This window comes from Labeo rohita, chromosome 13, assembly GCF_022985175.1.
Source record: "Labeo rohita strain BAU-BD-2019 chromosome 13, IGBB_LRoh.1.0, whole genome shotgun sequence".
NCBI lineage: Eukaryota > Metazoa > Chordata > Actinopteri > Cypriniformes > Cyprinidae > Labeo > Labeo rohita.
In genome coordinates this window covers 2,482,829-2,500,778 of record NC_066881.1, presented here as the reverse complement: position 1 = coordinate 2,500,778, position 17,950 = coordinate 2,482,829, and the positions used below count along the sequence as shown (strand labels likewise).

General features: G+C 36.8%; 1 protein-coding gene across 1 annotated transcript; it reads right to left on the bottom strand.

Moving 5' to 3' along the window:
- Positions 1 to 2,674: 2,674 nt before the first annotated feature.
- On the bottom strand, positions 2,675 to 17,611 carry elovl5 (ELOVL fatty acid elongase 5). Its single transcript, XM_051125369.1, has 8 exons — positions 17,430 to 17,611; positions 16,095 to 16,161; positions 15,141 to 15,328; positions 8,592 to 8,669; positions 6,753 to 6,924; positions 6,173 to 6,297; positions 4,788 to 4,922; positions 2,675 to 4,699 (listed from the first exon to the last, which is right to left on the bottom strand). Exons 2-8 carry the CDS (start codon positions 16,150 to 16,152, stop codon positions 4,580 to 4,582), a joined length of 876 nt encoding a protein of 291 aa, XP_050981326.1. The 5' UTR covers positions 16,153 to 16,161; positions 17,430 to 17,611; the 3' UTR covers positions 2,675 to 4,579.
- Positions 17,612 to 17,950: the final 339 nt, after the last annotated feature.

Here is a 17,950-nt window from a genome sequence, read left to right as displayed (position 1 = left end):
TAATTTTTTTTTTATACTTTTAAACATCAAATGCATGTCTTGTCTAGGTCTGTCATGTGCAAGCGTTCTCTTTGCAGTTTCCATTCAAGACAGTTAGGGTATGTCGAAAAACTCTCTCATTGAGGATGTCGGACAATTTTAAAGTCGGATGAGAAAATGAGATGGGAGTTTCGACATAACCTAACTGTCTTGAACCGGAATGCACATAGTGCTGCCACACTGTAAAAAAGCAAAAAACACAATTTGTTAAGTCAGCTTAAAATAATTTGTTAAAATTTTAAGTTCAGTCAACTCAAATAAGTTTAGTCAACTTGAAATTTTAAGTTGTATTAAGTGACAACTTAGATATTTGTGTTTGTTAAAGGGGTCATCAGATGCAAATTTCACTTTTTCATGTTGTTTGAACATTAATGTGTGTTGGCAGTGTATGTACAAATCTACCCTATGATGATAAAAATCCATGCAGTGGTTTTTAATTAATCTGTAAAAATATTATCCCCTTTTTCAAATCGAGTCGTTCTCAGATGCCGATAGTTAGAAGATGATAGTTGATTGACATGAATGTTTTACCTCAGACCAGCTGTCACAGTTCAGTAACTTTCCTTGTTTCGATGCTGGAGCAGGGATGTAAGTTAGACAAGAATATCTCCGATTGAGCGATTGAGGTGTTGTGTTGCTGGATGTAATAATGAACATAGTGGTCGTCACTTACTCCCGACATCTGAAACACTGAAAATGCAGTGGATTACATTTGTTTGTGAAGGGAATGCACCTCCCGATCTACATATATCAGTCTATGTTCGCGCGAATCAATCATGATCCAGCTTCACTTACAGCAGAAGTGAGTATAAGCTTTTTTTATGAATCTTTGCGATCACCTTTCCTTATAACGTGCTAGTTGGGAAGTTTAGCGGCTAAACGCGGCTAAATGCGGCTAAAGTAAACAAGCTGGTCATTCCACAGAGAGAAGAGAGAGGCGGGGTGAGCAGAGCTCATTTGCATTTAAAGGAACAATCCATCAGAATGAGATGATTTTTGCAGAGCTGATTCTGACAAGGTAAAAAGGGTGTTGTTTTACACTACCATTGAGAATTTTTAATCAAAGTATATTAGAGACTTTTCATTAAGACCCTAAAGAATCATATCAACTTGTGGAAAATGTGCATCCGATGACCCCTTTAAACTTAAAAGCTGGGTAAGTAACCCAGCTGCCTTAAAATTTTAAGTTGAATCAACTCAAATATCTAAGTTGTCACTTAGTAAAAATTAACATTTCAAGTTAAATAAACTGTTTTTGAGTTGACTGAACTTAAAATTTTAAGGCAGCCAGGTAACAAATTATTTTAGGTTGACTCAACAAATTTTTTTTTACAGTGCAGAGCTAGACAAGAAGAGCATTTGAGTATAGATTTGTATTTTCTTTTAGAAAATGACTGATCGTTTCGCTAGATATGGCCCTTATTCCTCGGATGGGATCGTTTGAAGCTGCATTTAAACTGCATTTTGCAAGTTCAAACTTGCTGTTACATAGAAGTCCACTATATGGAAATAATTCCTGAAATGTTTTCCCCAAAAAACATAATTTCTTTACGACTGAAGAAAGAAAGACATGAACATCTTGGATAACAACGGGGTGAGTACATTATCTGTAAATTTTTGTTCTGGAACTGAACTACACCTTTAAGTGCCTTTATTAGGTAGAAACTGTTTTTTGTCAGCAGTTTGTATACAAACAATTTTGGGAAATAGATCCTTATCCAGGAATCACAAATGACTGTAAAAGTCCTGGAAATTCATTGGTCAAATCGTCAGTGTTACTGTGATTTATTACAGTAGATTTCAGTTAATGCCAACAAGACAAAACACTGAGTATTTAAAACCTCAATATACAATCCCTAAAATCCAAAAGACAAAAAGACTCATTTATTTCCAAACAAAAATCATTTTATTGGTATTGTGTCTGATGTTAACAGCCTACGTCTTGTATTAATACTTCCAGTATTAATTCTGTGATACAGCATTAATTCTCTACTGTGCTGTTAGCAAATGGTATCTTGTACATAGGTCTATACTGTATGTCTACACTGAAACCATGAATTAACAGCATTCTGTTATTTACCAGGGAGGTACTACAGTAATGCAAAATTGTATTACTTTTCCTAAATGGAATACTAACAGAGAGAATAGCTTGATTATTATATTATATGACAAATTGGAATTATGACCATGAATCAATGTTACAGAAGTTGCACAGTAGTAGCATTGTTTTCCTGTAGCTCTTTGCTTAATGATTTAACACACCTAAATTACACTGTAACACAGGCTAGATTAAGGAAACAGTCTGTTCAAACACAAGGACAAAATTAATGTTGCTTAACAAGGTCTGGAATGCTGGCACAGAGAATGAGCATGTTAAGCTGTTGAAACACACTGGAAACGGATTTCATGTTTTAGCTGACTCAGTACAGGATAGGGTCTAAAGAATTGTGCTCATTCCCTTCCATGCCTAACATGCAGCACGTACAGTGGAAAAAGAAAGTGTTACAGAGTTATAAATGTGCTTTGTAATTACAGTGCCAGCCATTGTTCATTGTTTTGGTAAAAGTGAGTGATGTGCTAAACTACTGACTCATTATGACATTTTGACACCAGAAAATAAAACAGAAGCTATTAATTTCTTCTTCTTTTTTTTTTTTTTTTCCAGCAAATGGTTCATATAAGACTAGGCAGGTAAACCGAAAAGCACTGACGAGACAATACATTGACATCTGCAGGCTGGAGATACTGTAGTGGAGACAGATGCTTCAGTGGAAGTTTGAAACACTGATAAACTGCACACTGCAATGAACACAATGTCTGTACAATCTGTGCCAACAGCTTCATATACAACAAACAATTGTATATTTGTGATCTATTTTTTCCCCTCCCTTTTACAGTTATCAATGCATGCACAGGGCTATTTAGATGAATTTCAAACCCTGGGTCACGCCTGACTCATTTTTCACCAACAAATCAAAAGAAAATATAACAAATAATTATACGCTTAAAAATGTTTTTTACAACTATTAAACACGTAACATTATATTCATGAAATTTTAGCACATTTTGGGTGGAAAAGAACCTTATTCTCACCGGTGGCGGCTCGTCAGGGGTATTTTTTTAGCTGTAATACCATAACATGTTGCTGAATTTGGACAGTGGTGCTTTTCTATCGCGAATGTGCCGAATCTGCTGATTTAATTACAACCGCTAAGTGATACAGAAAGGAAGGGGGAGGCCAGGGGAGAGCTGTTATTAGCCAATCACCATCGAGTGTTCACATTCAGCGCAATCATTACAGAGAAGTAAATTACATGATATTAGTTTGAACGTCTCCCGCTGCACTGATTATGTACCAAGTACTTATGAAGAGTAGCGATATTGAATATTTGATCGACAGATTTACCAAACTGTCATTCAAACAGTATATATACAAATTAAAAATAAAGGGAGAACACGCCTAAGCTGGATATAGGCTACAGCAGTCGGCTTAATTAAATGACACAACAGGCAACTCTCTTTTATCACAGACTTTTAAGAAGGGATGGATGTTTGCTTCAAGTAATAGACCAGATAAGTGAAATTTTATTAGCTTGCTATAAGTGTGTCGTATTCTTTACGATTTCTGACTAAAAGCAACCATAAAGCCATTTTAAAGTGGTTAAGCAAATAATAAAAATAATAACAACAATTGACAGGGATCTCCGACCAATACAACCAGTGTGCCTCATCTATTTTAAAATCCACGAGCCGCCACTGATTCTCACTACTCTAATGCAACATTACATATTATTTAAACTGTAAAGTATCTACATATCGTGACATTGCAGTACAGTAAAGTTTTCATGTGATCATGTGAAAAAAATCTAATGGGAATAATGAAAAATACACAGAAAATATATAAGTTGGGGTAAAATACAACGTGGACATGTTTCCATTAGATTCAGCTATAATACAGCGCTACAACAAATTAGGCTACATCCGTGTTAACAAACAAAACAATCCGTTTTCTTTTGTAAACATTCAATAATTCACTAAACTCACTCGATTAGTCCATATAACTTATTAGCTTCCATTTTTCTTAGTATTTCTTATTTCTTATGTATTGTTAGTTATTATCTTCTAATGACTAAGATTATCTGTTTGTGCTGTAAAAAAAAAAAAAAGAAACATTGTATAGGCTACTACTGTTTAATTCAGCTCATAAGTGTGACATTCTTCTGCATACTTGGTAAATTCTTTTAATACATTCTTCTTTATGTCTGCAAACAAGCTTAGAGAAAACACCAGAGCAAATCAGTACAGTATTAATGTTAGTCATCTTTGTATTTCAAGAACAATTTTGTATGAAAAACAACAAATACCCTAGCACACTAACTTGGACCCTAACTGTAGCTCTCTTTTCTTAATTTTTGGTTTCAGTATGAATAACATGAGGTTGCAGTGTGCAAAAATGTAAGGAGTCTTTTAAAGATAAGTAGTGTGGTAAGTGGATAGACATACATGAAGCTCCTCTACTGCGTCAATGGATGAAGTGTCGTCAATCTGCGCGTGGTTTCCTGTATTTAACCTTCTCATTGGATGTCACCCCATTAGTGTGACCATTTATTGATCCATTCGAGTAATCGGTCTTCCGGGATCCCGCGTGTCTCTTATAGGTCTGAGGAGCAAAGAAGATGAACATTTTCAGCAATTTTTCAAGCCATACTCTCATAAAATAATATCGTCCATGCTGAGAATTTGTTTACCTTTATGTAGAAGTTTGTGAAGAGGAAAATAAGAGTGATCATATAACTGATTTGGAAGTACAGCCAGCCCATTGGAAAACCGCATGGCCAAACCACAGCGCAAGATGTCTGGAACATGGTCAGGACAAACTGGACCTGCAAGAGGAAACAGCCATCAGTGATCTTCTACTGATCATTCCTGAATATGGTGATTCTTTAGTTAGGTTAAATAAGCTAATACAAGTTTGCTTGTGGTGAATTGATCTTTAAAGGAGAAGTCCACTTCCAAAATAAAGATGTACTCACCCCCTCGTCATCCAAGATGTTCATGTCTTTCTTTCTTCAGTCGTAAAGAAATTATGTTTTTTTTAAGGAAAACATTTCAGCATTTTTCTCCATATAATGGACTGATATGGTGCCCCGATTTTGAACTTCCAAAATGCAGTTTAAATGCGGCTTCAAACGATCCCAAATGCGGTTGTTAATGATCCCAGCCGAGAAAGAAGGGTCTTATCTAGTGAAACGATTTGTTATTTTCATTTAAAAAATACAATTTAAATACATTTTAATCTTAAATGCTCGTCTTTTCTTTCCCTGAACTCTGTGTATTCTGGCTCAAAACAGGTATGTCGAAAAACTCCAATCGTATTTTCTCCCTCAACTTCAAAAATCATTTCAAAATCATCCTACATCGCTGCAGAAGTACCGACACAGCCTTTGCAAAGTGAACATGCAAAGAAGATCAAACACCCTTAACAAAAAAGGTAAAACAGCGATATAAGATGATTTTGAAGTTGATGGAGAACATGAGATGGGAGTTTTTCAATATACACTAACTGTCATGAACCAGAACAAAAACAGTCCAGGCAGAGTAAGACAAGACGAGCGTTTGACATTAAAAAGTATATAAATTGTATTTTTTTTTCTTAAAATAACCTATCGTTTCGCTAGATAAGACCCTTCTTCCTTGGCTGGGATCATTTACAACCGCATTTGGGATCGTTTTGAAGCTGCATTTAAACTACATTTTGGAAGTTCAAACTCGGGGCACCATATCAGTCCATTATATGGAGAGAAATCCTGAAATGTTTTCCTCAAAAAACATAATTTCTTTATGACTGAAGAAAGAAAGACATGAACATCTTGGATAACAAGGGGGTGAGTACATTATATGTGAATCTTTATTTTGGAAGTGGACTTCTCTTTTAACTTAAGTCTAAAAACTTGGTGTCCTATTTTCCTTGTCATTCAAACCTATTAGACTTTTTTAACTGAAAATAGCAGTAAACGTATATTCTATTACAACAATGCACTTGGTATTTTAATAAAGTAAAAAAAAAAAGTATAAGAAAGGTAAGAAAGTATAAATGTCCTTATAGAAGTTTGGATTAAAAGCGTGTACTTGCCAGCTGCCCTTGAGTGATGTACTTTTTCCACCACAGATACGGTCTGATGGCTGGGACAGCAGAGAGGCCGTAATACGAGTACATCAGGACATGAATGAAGCTGTTAAATGTGGCGCCAAAATAGGCTGATGAAAAGAGCAGTAATATCAGTATTAGTCAATTCATTTGCTTCAACTACTATCAATCACAAATTAAATCAACCACTGAAGAATCACATTAGGTTCCCTATGATACTACTTTATATTATATATAAGTAATTAAATCTCACAGATTTATTATGATTTGTAATTTTTTTCACTCATAGTCAGCATTATGTACCTCAATCAATAATCGGTAACTACAATCTATTCTAAGATGTGAATGGATCCTTTAATGCCAGAGATTGACTGAACAAACACCTTGAAATACCATGTTGCATTATGCAAACAGTTATTTAAAGACCACCTGGACAAGCATTTTTAGCCTGTTCTGTTTGCTTTGTTTTCATGCATCTGAATAATTCAGCATATAAAATGCACCATAAGCTCCTTCAGAAACCTTTGACTGCAAAACCAGTGGAGTTTCTCTGTGAGGAACTTACAGTGGCCACACGGCACCCAGTTCATGACGAACCACCAGATGTTGAGCATGGAGGCGTGATGGTAGACGTGCAGGAAGGTGATCTGGTGATTGTTCTTCCTCAGAACGAAGAAGAAAGTGTCCATAAACTCAATGAGTTTGGAGAAGTAATACCACCAGAGTACGTTCATCATCTGAGGAGAGATGAAACGAGAATGATTCACCCAAGATTTAATTTCACCAAGGACATTAAAAAACATGCAACATCAGATGTTACAAAAGTCAAGAAATCACTATGATTCTCAGTCCACTTCTGATTTACAATTCTACAGGTTTTGATCAATACATAATATATTATAACTGTTTCCACACAATATAATATTAATTAAATAGAAGACCACTTAAGTGCAATTAAAGAGAGTACAATTTCATGACAGTTTCTTAACACACTTTTAATTCTGTTTTTAAATTGCTGTTATAATAACCTTTTGTTGTGCTTTAAAGAAGTACACTTACTTTGATGTGTTGACTATTATTCTAACGCACCGTAGAGTACCGTAATTTTGATCCTTGACCAACAAAACAGTCATAAGGGTCAGTTTTTTAAAATTGAGATTTATGCATCAGCTGAATAAAAAAGCTTTCCACTGATGTATGGTTCGTTAGGATAGGACTTATTTGGCCGAGATGCAACTATTTGAAAATCTGGAATCTGAGGGTGCAAAAAAGTTTTAAATATTGAGAAAATCACCTTTAAAGTTGTCCAAATGAAGTTATTAGTTATTATGTTATTATGAAGTTTTGATATATTTACGGTAGGAAATTTACAAAATGTCTTCCTGGAACATGATCTTTACTTAATATCCTAATGATTTTTGGAATAAAAAAAATGATCATTTTGACTCATACAATGTATTGTTGGCTATTTCTACAAATATACCCGTGCTATTTGTGACTGGTTTTGTGGTCCAGGGTCACAGAAGTACTAAACTGCAATTTCATCATTATAAATGTGTAATTACAAATATATTCATATACACTACATAAACAGAAATTAAATAAAAGTATATTTTGGTTTAACATAAGTGCTTGTCAGTAGTATACTGTAATCATATTTCACAGACAGTAGAAGTAATTATATTAAATTACATATTCAGATGGACTAAAAGTCAAAAAGCTAAATCAGTTATTCACATTTAATATAAAGTTAAACTATACTGAATTTTCATTCAACTTTAATCAACATGGAATTAAAATGTCTAAAAACATTACATTCACTTAGCACTTAAGTATATTTATTTTAAGTATATTACTTCAGTAATAAGCACTTTTTAAAGTTTACTAAAGTGTCTTTTTTTTTTTACAAGGGTCAAAAGAAGACTCTTCACTAAGCTCTGTTTGAAAAGTTACTGACCAATTTACAACTGTTTCCATTCACCATATATTCAAATAACCTTTCCTCTTTTATAAGGTTAGAAATTTTATGATTACATTTGCATAGGATACCCAGAGAGGAAGCATTTTTAAATCTTGAAATAAACCATCACAGGTCTATGCTGTGGATCATGAGGTGACTCCACAGAGCATCAAACCTAATGACCCAGCACCCTGCAGAGCCAAGAGGTTTTTCAAGTACATGCTGACATAAATTAGCCTGCATATACAGAACTCTTCTAGAATCACTCTTTCTAGCTCTTTCAGGAAAACTTTTTATACCCAATGTGTGTAACAGAGCAGCCAGTTTAACAGTACACTCACACATTTCCCCCATGGGGAATATTGTGTCTTTAGTAAGAGTAAAGCTGAATCTTAATTTTTTTTTCAAATCTCACACAATATAAAACTCAGTTTGACATTTTACCCTGTTGTCGGCCTCTCCTCCACTGTGGGTGTTCTGGCAGAAGAAGTTGTATCCGCCTTGATACACTGACATTACCAGCTGCAGACACAGAAAGATAACAGAATGAATCATCATTTTCCACACCACTGCTTTAACCGTTCCTCCCAATTTGTAAAAAATTGTAGAATTAGTGCTAATGCTTGCCTATGCAACCTGCCAATACTTTTTAAAACAAAAAGGATGCATTGCTTTACATTACACAAGGGAAAGTTATGTTCAAAGCGCACAAAATAGTGCTATATATTAAAACTACAAGATTTCTTTTTTACACTTTTAGCTGGAAATACAACTATAAATGTAACTCATGAATTCATGCACACTTGCTGAAAACTGACAGCATATAGTTCAAAACATTACAGATTTGTTTTAATGTTTCTTATTTATCACACGTTTTGCAATTTCAGCAAAGCAGGCCATTAAAAGGATTGAGATGTTTAGAACAAGGCTCATCCTTATTGTGAAGGCAGCTTTGAGAAAGTATATGAAATGAAAACTCTTTCCTAATAACTGAGCGCAATATGAACAGCTGCAGAGGCTTGCAGGTGTAAAGCTGATGCGTGGAGATATTTTACTGCTGACGTGTAGAGAAAAGTGGACAAAAGTGCTTAATTTTTCATATTTTCATTCTTTTGAACTGTCTTCCATGATCGTGTTCTCACCTCTCTCTGAACACTGTGCAGACCTCCTGGAAAATCTCCAGTGATCCTCTAATCTGTCATTGTTCATTGTGTCATTTTGAATAAAGCCCTTGTTCAAGTTTAGTAAACGCAGAATGAAAGCTGCACATCTGTCCCATATATAAAAATTATATTAAATCTCAAATAAGGTTCTCATTAACGCCTGATCTTACGTTACAGGTGACGGTGGTATTCAGAAGGGGACATCTCCACAAAGGACATTCAGGGCACACAAAGCGCTGCTCATCTGTCTCAATATAGCCTTAATTGCTTTGGCCTGATGGAGCTTCTTAGGGTCAGAGGGTTGATTTTGCTGTTAGAGAGACTGTCACTGAGCAGCATGCACCACTGCCTCTCTCTAAAGTCCTAAAGTGCAGTCCCAGCATTCACTTTCTAACTTGGCTAACTTCTCTTTAAATGAAATAACTCACAAACAACTCCAGCATCCCTACAAACAGCATAAGCACTTTGGAAAATGGATAGTTAATGCATTGACATACATTTCTTAACATTTGTACATGTTAATTTATAAACATATTCGTATTTATTGTTAGTTCATGTTCACTCTTAATTAACTTACATAACATTCACTTACTTTAATGTATACTTACATTTACTTTTAATTTAATTTAGCAGATGGTTTTATTCAAATTATGACATTAGAAGCAATCAAACCGACAAAAGAGCAACATTATGCAAGTTCCGGTTAGTTAACGCAGTACACACAGATAGAGTAGACAGAATAGATAGTAACAATAGAACAGAAAGAAAAGACAGAATGCTAGTGTTAGAAGGTCAAGTTTTTATATAATAAGAAAAGAAAACAACTAGATAGAATAGAAATAGTACAGAGAGTGCTAGTGTTGGAGGGTCAAGTGTAGATGGAACAGATGTGTCTTTAGTGTGGGTAGTGTAAAAAACACCCTTTTCACCTTGTCAAAATCAGCCCTGTTTAGAGCGAGCCATTCTATTGCATGTTCCTTTAAATGCTAATGAGCCCTGCTCACCCCGCCCGATGAGCCGGTCTGTTTACTTTAGCCGTGAAACTTCCTAACTGGCACATTATTAAGAAAGGCGATTTGCAAAGATGCATAAAACCCTTATACTCACTTCCGCTGTAGGTGAAGTTGCATCACAAATGATTCGCACGAACAGATGCATTTATGTAGATCGCCGAGCGCATTTCCTTCTAAAACGAAAGTAACGTTAATCCTCTGCATCTTCAGTGGCTCAGATGTCAGGAGTAAATAATGATTACTATGATCATTATTACATCCAACAACAGAACACCTCAATCACTCAATCTGAGACATTCTTGTCTTCCCTTGTTGAAAATATGGCGGTTGGAGTCGGACTGTTACAGCTCAGCCAGGGCGGGTCTACGGTAAGACAGTTATGTCAATCAACTATCGTGAGAATCTGAGATTGGCTTGATTTGAAAAATGGGATATTTCTTATAAAGACTACAAAAATACCACTGGGTGGATTTTTATTATAATAGAGTGGTTGTGTACACACACTGCTAACACACATTTATGTTCAAACAACATTTAAAAAGTGAGTTTTGCATCCGATGACCCCTAAGGTAAATGTCTGTGAAAGTGATTTTGTGCCTCTTGGAGATGACACTATAATGCGGCGTACACTTGCAGAATACAAGCTTCTGTAGGGTCTGAAATCTGAAGTAGTGAATTTAGGTAAAGTGGTGCAGAGTGGTTGTTTTCTAGGCCGGGGGTGGCGAACTTCAGCTCGAGTTCAGCTCCAATCCTAATTAAAACTCACCTGCCTGTTGCTTTCTAGTAATCCTTCAGACCTTGATTAGCTTGTTTAGGTGTCTTTGATTAGGGTGGAAGCAAAACTATGCAGGGCTGTGGCTCTCCAGGACCGACGTTCGCCACCCCTGTTTTAGACAAACATTTATGCCTTGAATTTTATCTGAGTGGCTATTGGTAGCAAGGGCAAAGTGATAGACAGAGGTGTGACGTGCTCTTTTCAGATCGTTAAAGGGGTCATCGGATGCCCATTTTCCACAAGTTGATATGATACTTTAGGGTCTTAATGAAAAGTCTATAATATACTTTGGTTAAAAATTCTTAATAGTTGTGTAAAACAACACCCTTTTTTACCTTGCCAAAATCAGCTCTGCAAAAATCATCTCATTCTGGTCGAGGCTGCTTTAAATGCAAATGAGCTCTGCTCGCCCTGCCCCTCTCTTCTCTGTGGAAAGACGAGCCTCTTTCCTTTAGCCACATTTAGCCACGTTTAGCCACTAAACTTGCTAACTAGCACTTTATTAGGAAAGCCGATCGCAAAGATTCATAAAAAAAAAACCCTTATACTCACTTCTGCTGTAAGTGAAACTGGATCACAAATGATTCACGCGAACATAGACGGCTATATGTCAATCAGGAGGTGCATTCCCTTCACAAACAAACGTAATCTACTGCATCTTCAGTGGCTCAGATGTCGGGAGTAAATGACGACCACTCGTTCATTATTACATCCAGCAACACAACACCTCAATCACTCAATCAGAGATATTCTTGTATAACTTACATCCCTGCTCCGGCATCCAAACAAAGAGGGCGGACTGTTACAGCTGATCTGAGGTAAAACGCTCATGTCAATCAACTATCGTGGGAGCGGCCTCTGTGGGTGTGACGCCACAACGACAGGCATCTAAGAATTGCTCGATTTGAAAAAGGGAATATTATTTTTACAAATTAATTAAAAACCACTGCATGGATTTTTATCATTATAGGGTAGATTTGTACATACACTGCCAACACACATTAATGTAAAAGTGAACTTAGCATCCGATGACCCCTTTAAAGACTAATCTTGCAGCTGCATTCTTGCATTCTGGATTAGTTGTAGAGGTTTGATAAAACTGGCTGGAAGACCTGCCAAGAGAATATTGCAATAGTTCAGCCTGGACAGAACAAGAGCTTGAACAAAGAGTTGTGTAGCATGCTCCAGAAAAAAGGGCCTGATTTTCCTAATGTTGTATAAGGAAAATTTGCAGGTTCAGGCAGTTTTAGCATTGTGGTCTGTGAAGTTTAGCTGATCATTAATCACAACTCCAAGGTTTCTGGCTGTCTATGAAGGAGTTATGGTTGATGTGCCTAGCTGGAAGTAGAAATTGTGATGAATTCTTGAGTTTGGCCGAAACCACAAGCAGTTCTGTCTTGGCAAGGTTGAGTTGAAGACGATGGTTTTTCAGCCAGCAAGAAATATCTGTTAGACATCCTGAGATGTGAGCAGATATTGTCGAAACATTAGGATGGAATGAGAGGTAAAGTTGAGCATCAATTAGCATATCAGTGGTATGAAAATCCATGTTTCTGAATGACAGAACCTAGTGATGCCATGTAGACAGAGAAGAGAAGTGGTCCAAGATCTGAGCCCTGAGGCACCCCAGTAGCTAGATAATGCGACTTGGACACTTCACCTCTCCAAGATACCTTGAAGGACCTATCTGAGAGCTAAGTCTTCAACCACTGAAGTGCAGATCCTGACCTGCCCTTTTCCATGAGGGTTGACAGGGGGATCTGGTGGTTAACCGTCAAAAGCAGCGGACAGATCCAGCAAGATAAGTATTCAAAGATTTGGAAGCCACCCTTGCCAGTCTTAAGGCTACAATAACCAAGAGCAGGACAGCCTCACTTGAATGTCCACTTCTGAAGCCAGACTGATCGCTGTTCAGGAGGTTGTTCTGTGTGAGAAAGGCCAAGACTTGATTGAACACAATTCGTTTAAGTGTTTTTGCAAAGAATGGAAGAAAGGGATAACGGTTTGTAATTCTCTAAAAGTGCTGGGTTAGGAGTGGGTTTCTCAAATGCTGAGGGAAAAACGCCAGTGTAAAGGGATGTGTTCATGATGTGAGTGAGTGAAGGAGAAATGGCTTGAAAGAGATGAGATGGAATAGGATCAAGCGGACAAGTTGTAGGATGATTGGAAAGGATGGGTTTGGAGACCTCTGCCTCTGAGAGTGGAGAGAAGGACGTGAGTGAGTGTATGTGTGCTGGTAAGATTGTGTTTGACAGTTTGTGGTGTGGAGAATTGTGCACTGACGGTTGTAATTTTACTCATGAAGAATGTTGCATCAGCTGTTAGAGTTGATGAAGGAAGAGGAGGACAAAAGAGGGAAAATTTTAGACAAATTGGTAATTTTGTTGTGGTAGTATGTCCTTTTAGCTTGGAGACATTAGCAGAGAAGGAAAAGTAGAGTGACCGATACACACTAAGGTCAGCAAGATTTTTTGATTTGTGCCACACCCTCTCTGCAGCCCTGAGTTTAGAACGATGTCCGCAGAGAACATCAGACAGCCAATGGGCAGAAGGGGTGGTTCGGGCTGGCCTGGAAGAAAGGGGGCAGACTGTGTCTAAACAAGGCATCCGAGTGGAGCAGAGAGTGTTGATAGCACTTGAAATGTTAATGCATGAAATGTCGATGAATTGAACATTTACTGTAAAACCAAATAACCACTGACTGCCTACTATTGGAGGAACATTAATCTGTACATCAAGACAATAACTCTGAAGGCATAGTTCAGCCAAAAATGAAAATTCTGTCCATTTTTTGTCAAATGACTTCCACATCAAGCAAGAACATCTGAGATTTGCTTGACCATATTTCTTTTGCTCTATGCAACTGCGTTGATCAGTGTTTATACGTGAATAAAAAACTAAAATAAATCTATTCATGATGTAAAGCTATTGTGTCTCTTCACAATGTGGAGCAATCTTCAAAGAAAAGGTTCTGATGTGTTTGAAATGACACGAGAATGAGCAAATGATCACAGAAATCTTTATTTTTGCGGGAACTATAACATTAAAAGAGAAAACATGGACATTTGTAGCCTAGAGGTTTCTTTCTCTAATAAGACTGCAGTAAAACAGGTTATTGATGGCTGAGACTAAAGGTAACTTGTAGCTAACATATCTGTGAGCTTATCCAGAATTTAGAGTTAATTGTATTTGGAATGCTAGGCAATGTGTCGGTTTTGCAATGCAGATAGTGCAAATTAGGCAAGAAAGGACTCTGAACTTTAAGGTGCACATGGACTGTGTTTCATCAGTTGGTTGGTCCTGCTCAATTTACAAAAAGTCAAACCATCAGTATCAAAGTGCATGTCATTTCAATGCCAATTTCTAAGGTCCAAGCCACATTCAAATATCTAGATCTCAAGGCTTCCAAGCCCACTCCCCGTATATGAAACATATATACAAACGTTTAAATACAGTTACATTTAGTTGGTCATTTTGTATTTATTTATTTATTTATTTTAGGTACACTAAAATTTGAAAAATGAAATAAAAATAAAATAACTCGCTGAAATAAAATAAGTCAGAGCCTATATTGCTGTACTTAATGTGAGGAAATGACTTCAGAAATAATTTTAGTTCCAAAAACACTCATATTTTCTTTTCTCATTCCCATTTTGCAGCATTTTTCTGACCTTCAGATTTAAACAAGCTACTTTTTTTATTGCTGCATGGAAATGCATGTAAAACTGCAGCTGTATACTGACAGAAAACAGTCTGCACTGAAGTGTGTCATAGTTTACTCTTGTTTTTCTGGAGTTTAGGAATAATAACACCTCACAATGACTGGCAAGTTTCTGATCACATAGCCATAGTCAGCAACATGTAAACACGAACGGTCAAGTTTTAATAATTGCTCTTTTTGGACTGGGTCAGAAGATTCAAATTCTGAGTATGTTCTCACAGTTGATCACATTTCAAAGTACATTCAAATGAATCAAATTTTCAAATTTCTAGTGATATGACCTCTTCAAATAAACACATATTTTCTATATGACAAGCCCACCTCATAGAACATGTAGAGAGACAGAAGCGTCAGGCAGAGGTTATATGGCACTAGCAGTGCTCTGCAGGAGTATGGCTGTCTATTCTTCATGTATCTTGGTCCCATCCACACAATCAGAAGGTACATAACAGTGAAGGCAAAAGTGGGGATGTAGTTGTCCAGTAGAAGCCATCCTCTAACCCGAGAATCTGTAAATGGTAGAATAGAATCACCTTCACACATATGCAATGGCATTAGGAAGTTCAGTAAATAATCACAGTTGTTCCTCTGAATGTTCCTCAGCTTTAAATGTGGCTTATGCAATCAGAAGTTTGAGAATTTTAGAATGCTGATTTTTCCCCCCACAAAGCCAGGTGCTGCTTTGCCTACTCACAGCACAGGCTACAATTGCTTCAAATCTGATCAAAAAAATCTGTGTTAATACTATTTTTTAATGAGTCTGGAAAAAATGTTTCCAATATACTGGGTTGATCTAACCAGCATATAATCATTGGATTTGTCAAAATTTGCCAGATTGACAGGCAGATTATTTGTTTAAACCACTTGCATGGCTGCGTGACAAACAATGTTTTAGTTATGAAAATAAAGTAAGAATATGAAGAGCTCAGATGCAAAACCAGCTAAAAGCCATCTCGGTCAAAAATGAGATAATGATACTGAGTGAATTCTCCTGACACATAGTATACGTCCAAATACTTTTACTTCAAACTGGCTAAATTCCAGCCTCAGCCCAACCAGAAGTACCGGTACTTACATAGAAACCTATACAAAGTAGCCAGAAAGAAATGCTCATTTTAAAGAAATACGTCAGATGGATTTAGGGGCTTTTGCATCTGAACTCTTCATATGTTCTATTTGCTGAACCTGCAACGTTTGATCAGACGTTTGCTATATAGGAACACAACAAAAAGAACAGTTTAACTAAGGTGGCAAGAAATACAAGTAAAGTCTTACCTCTGGGTCCCATCCAAGAGTCAATGTAAGTGTTAACTCTGTGATTAAAGGCCTCCATCTCCAACCTCTGAGAGAAATCATATAAAGATTAGTTCAGCTGTTTACACGAGAGTCAGCGCAAATATACATTCAGCCTGTCTGTGAAGTCTTAGAACATAAAACAGTTTTAAAAGGGCAATAGAAGTTAACCTTATAAATCCTTATGGAACCTTTATTGATTACAGCAAAAATGGCTGCCCACAGCAAGGACTGCCAGCCATCAGGTGAAATTCTATTGATCACCTGTTTGTAGCTCAGTAAAAGTCAAACATGGTGCTTATAATTCAGAAAACCTTTTTGTGTGTTAGCAGTACTAAAGATGAGAATAAACACAGAGAACGTTAGATTATTATGAGACATTGTTTCCAGCAGTCTGAGGAGGCCTGAGGAGGAGGTGTTTCTTAAAGGAGCCTGTCAAGTGTCACTGCTGTTGCCATCAGATATGTTAACTATGAGACTTGAGGAAGAAGGTTTTCTATTAATGGTCCTGGTAAAAACCAGTGGCTCAAACACATAAAGCATATAATGGTTCAGACACACTTACAAAAGTAAATATTTATTTAAAATATAAAAAAATGTCCTACAAATGGGCTTAATTGTCTTCATTTGATTTTGGGATGAAATTGTATATGCTTTTGAGAGGTTTTCATGTAAATATCTTAATATGAAAATGGTACATCTCATGACACCACCAATTTGGTATATTAAAATGGTACAGTCGTGTATTGATTATGAACAATTTGTAAATGTGCATGAAAATGATCGCAATTTGGAGACATAATGCACTCAGAAACCATCGTACAATAACTAAGCACCTAAATAAACAAATAAAGTGACAAAAGGTCCGAATGTATAAGTCATAAAACCTTGACATAAGTATTCAACGATTGGTTAAAAAAATAAAAGCAGATTATTTATAGCATGTCTCACAGCAGTACACTGCTGTCACTGATTTACATGCCATGTCAACTACTCGATAGGATCGTGTTGTCGCCTTTAAACAACAGATCAAAAACTTCAACTGCACATTTCAAGACGATTCAGAAAACGTTTTGCTAAGTCTTCTTCATCAGAACAAATAAAGAACGGCTTCGTGTGACATAACGTAAAAGCTAACGCTTCTAATCTTTGATAAAGTCATATGATGCTAGACACGCCGCGAACAGTATCATCCGCATTCGAGAGGTCGCAGGCGAGTCATTCTGCCCCAGACAGCGCAGTTTCCGATGACATTTTGGGGGGGTTAAATCTCTTCGGCGTGATGGCCAGCAGCAAGACTATTGAAATGCATCTTACCTTAGTCTTCAGGCAGATGTTTTCTTTAGCGCTCAGTCTCGTACGGATGGTATCGTCAGTGTGAAAGAGTGGAAAATGCTCGTGAACTAATGAGCGTCATGAGTGTCTGTAGTCCACCTTAAACTGATGCGTATAACGGGACGTGTTCGAATAACTCTCTTTATACTGCCACTCTAGGGCAAAGTCTGCGAGCACACTGCGTCCCCATGTGCACTTTTACTGTCATGCAGATTTAAAAAATTCAGACCATAAACGAAAGTATGCATCTGGAACGTTTATTACGTCAGGGTCATGGATGGAGGTGTAGTTTTAAAACAAACTTTTTAAAGTGGTGATTTATTCACATTTAGGGTTCGTGACACTGCACGACCGACTATTGTGCTTCAACTAGATTTAGAACGTAAACGTATCCGTTTGGGCTTCCATTATGACGTTATAAGAGAAAATCGCGCGTTCTGGCATCTTGTTTTGAGAAATGTGGTACACGACTTACAAGGCGTGAACTGTTTCGCGACCTAAAA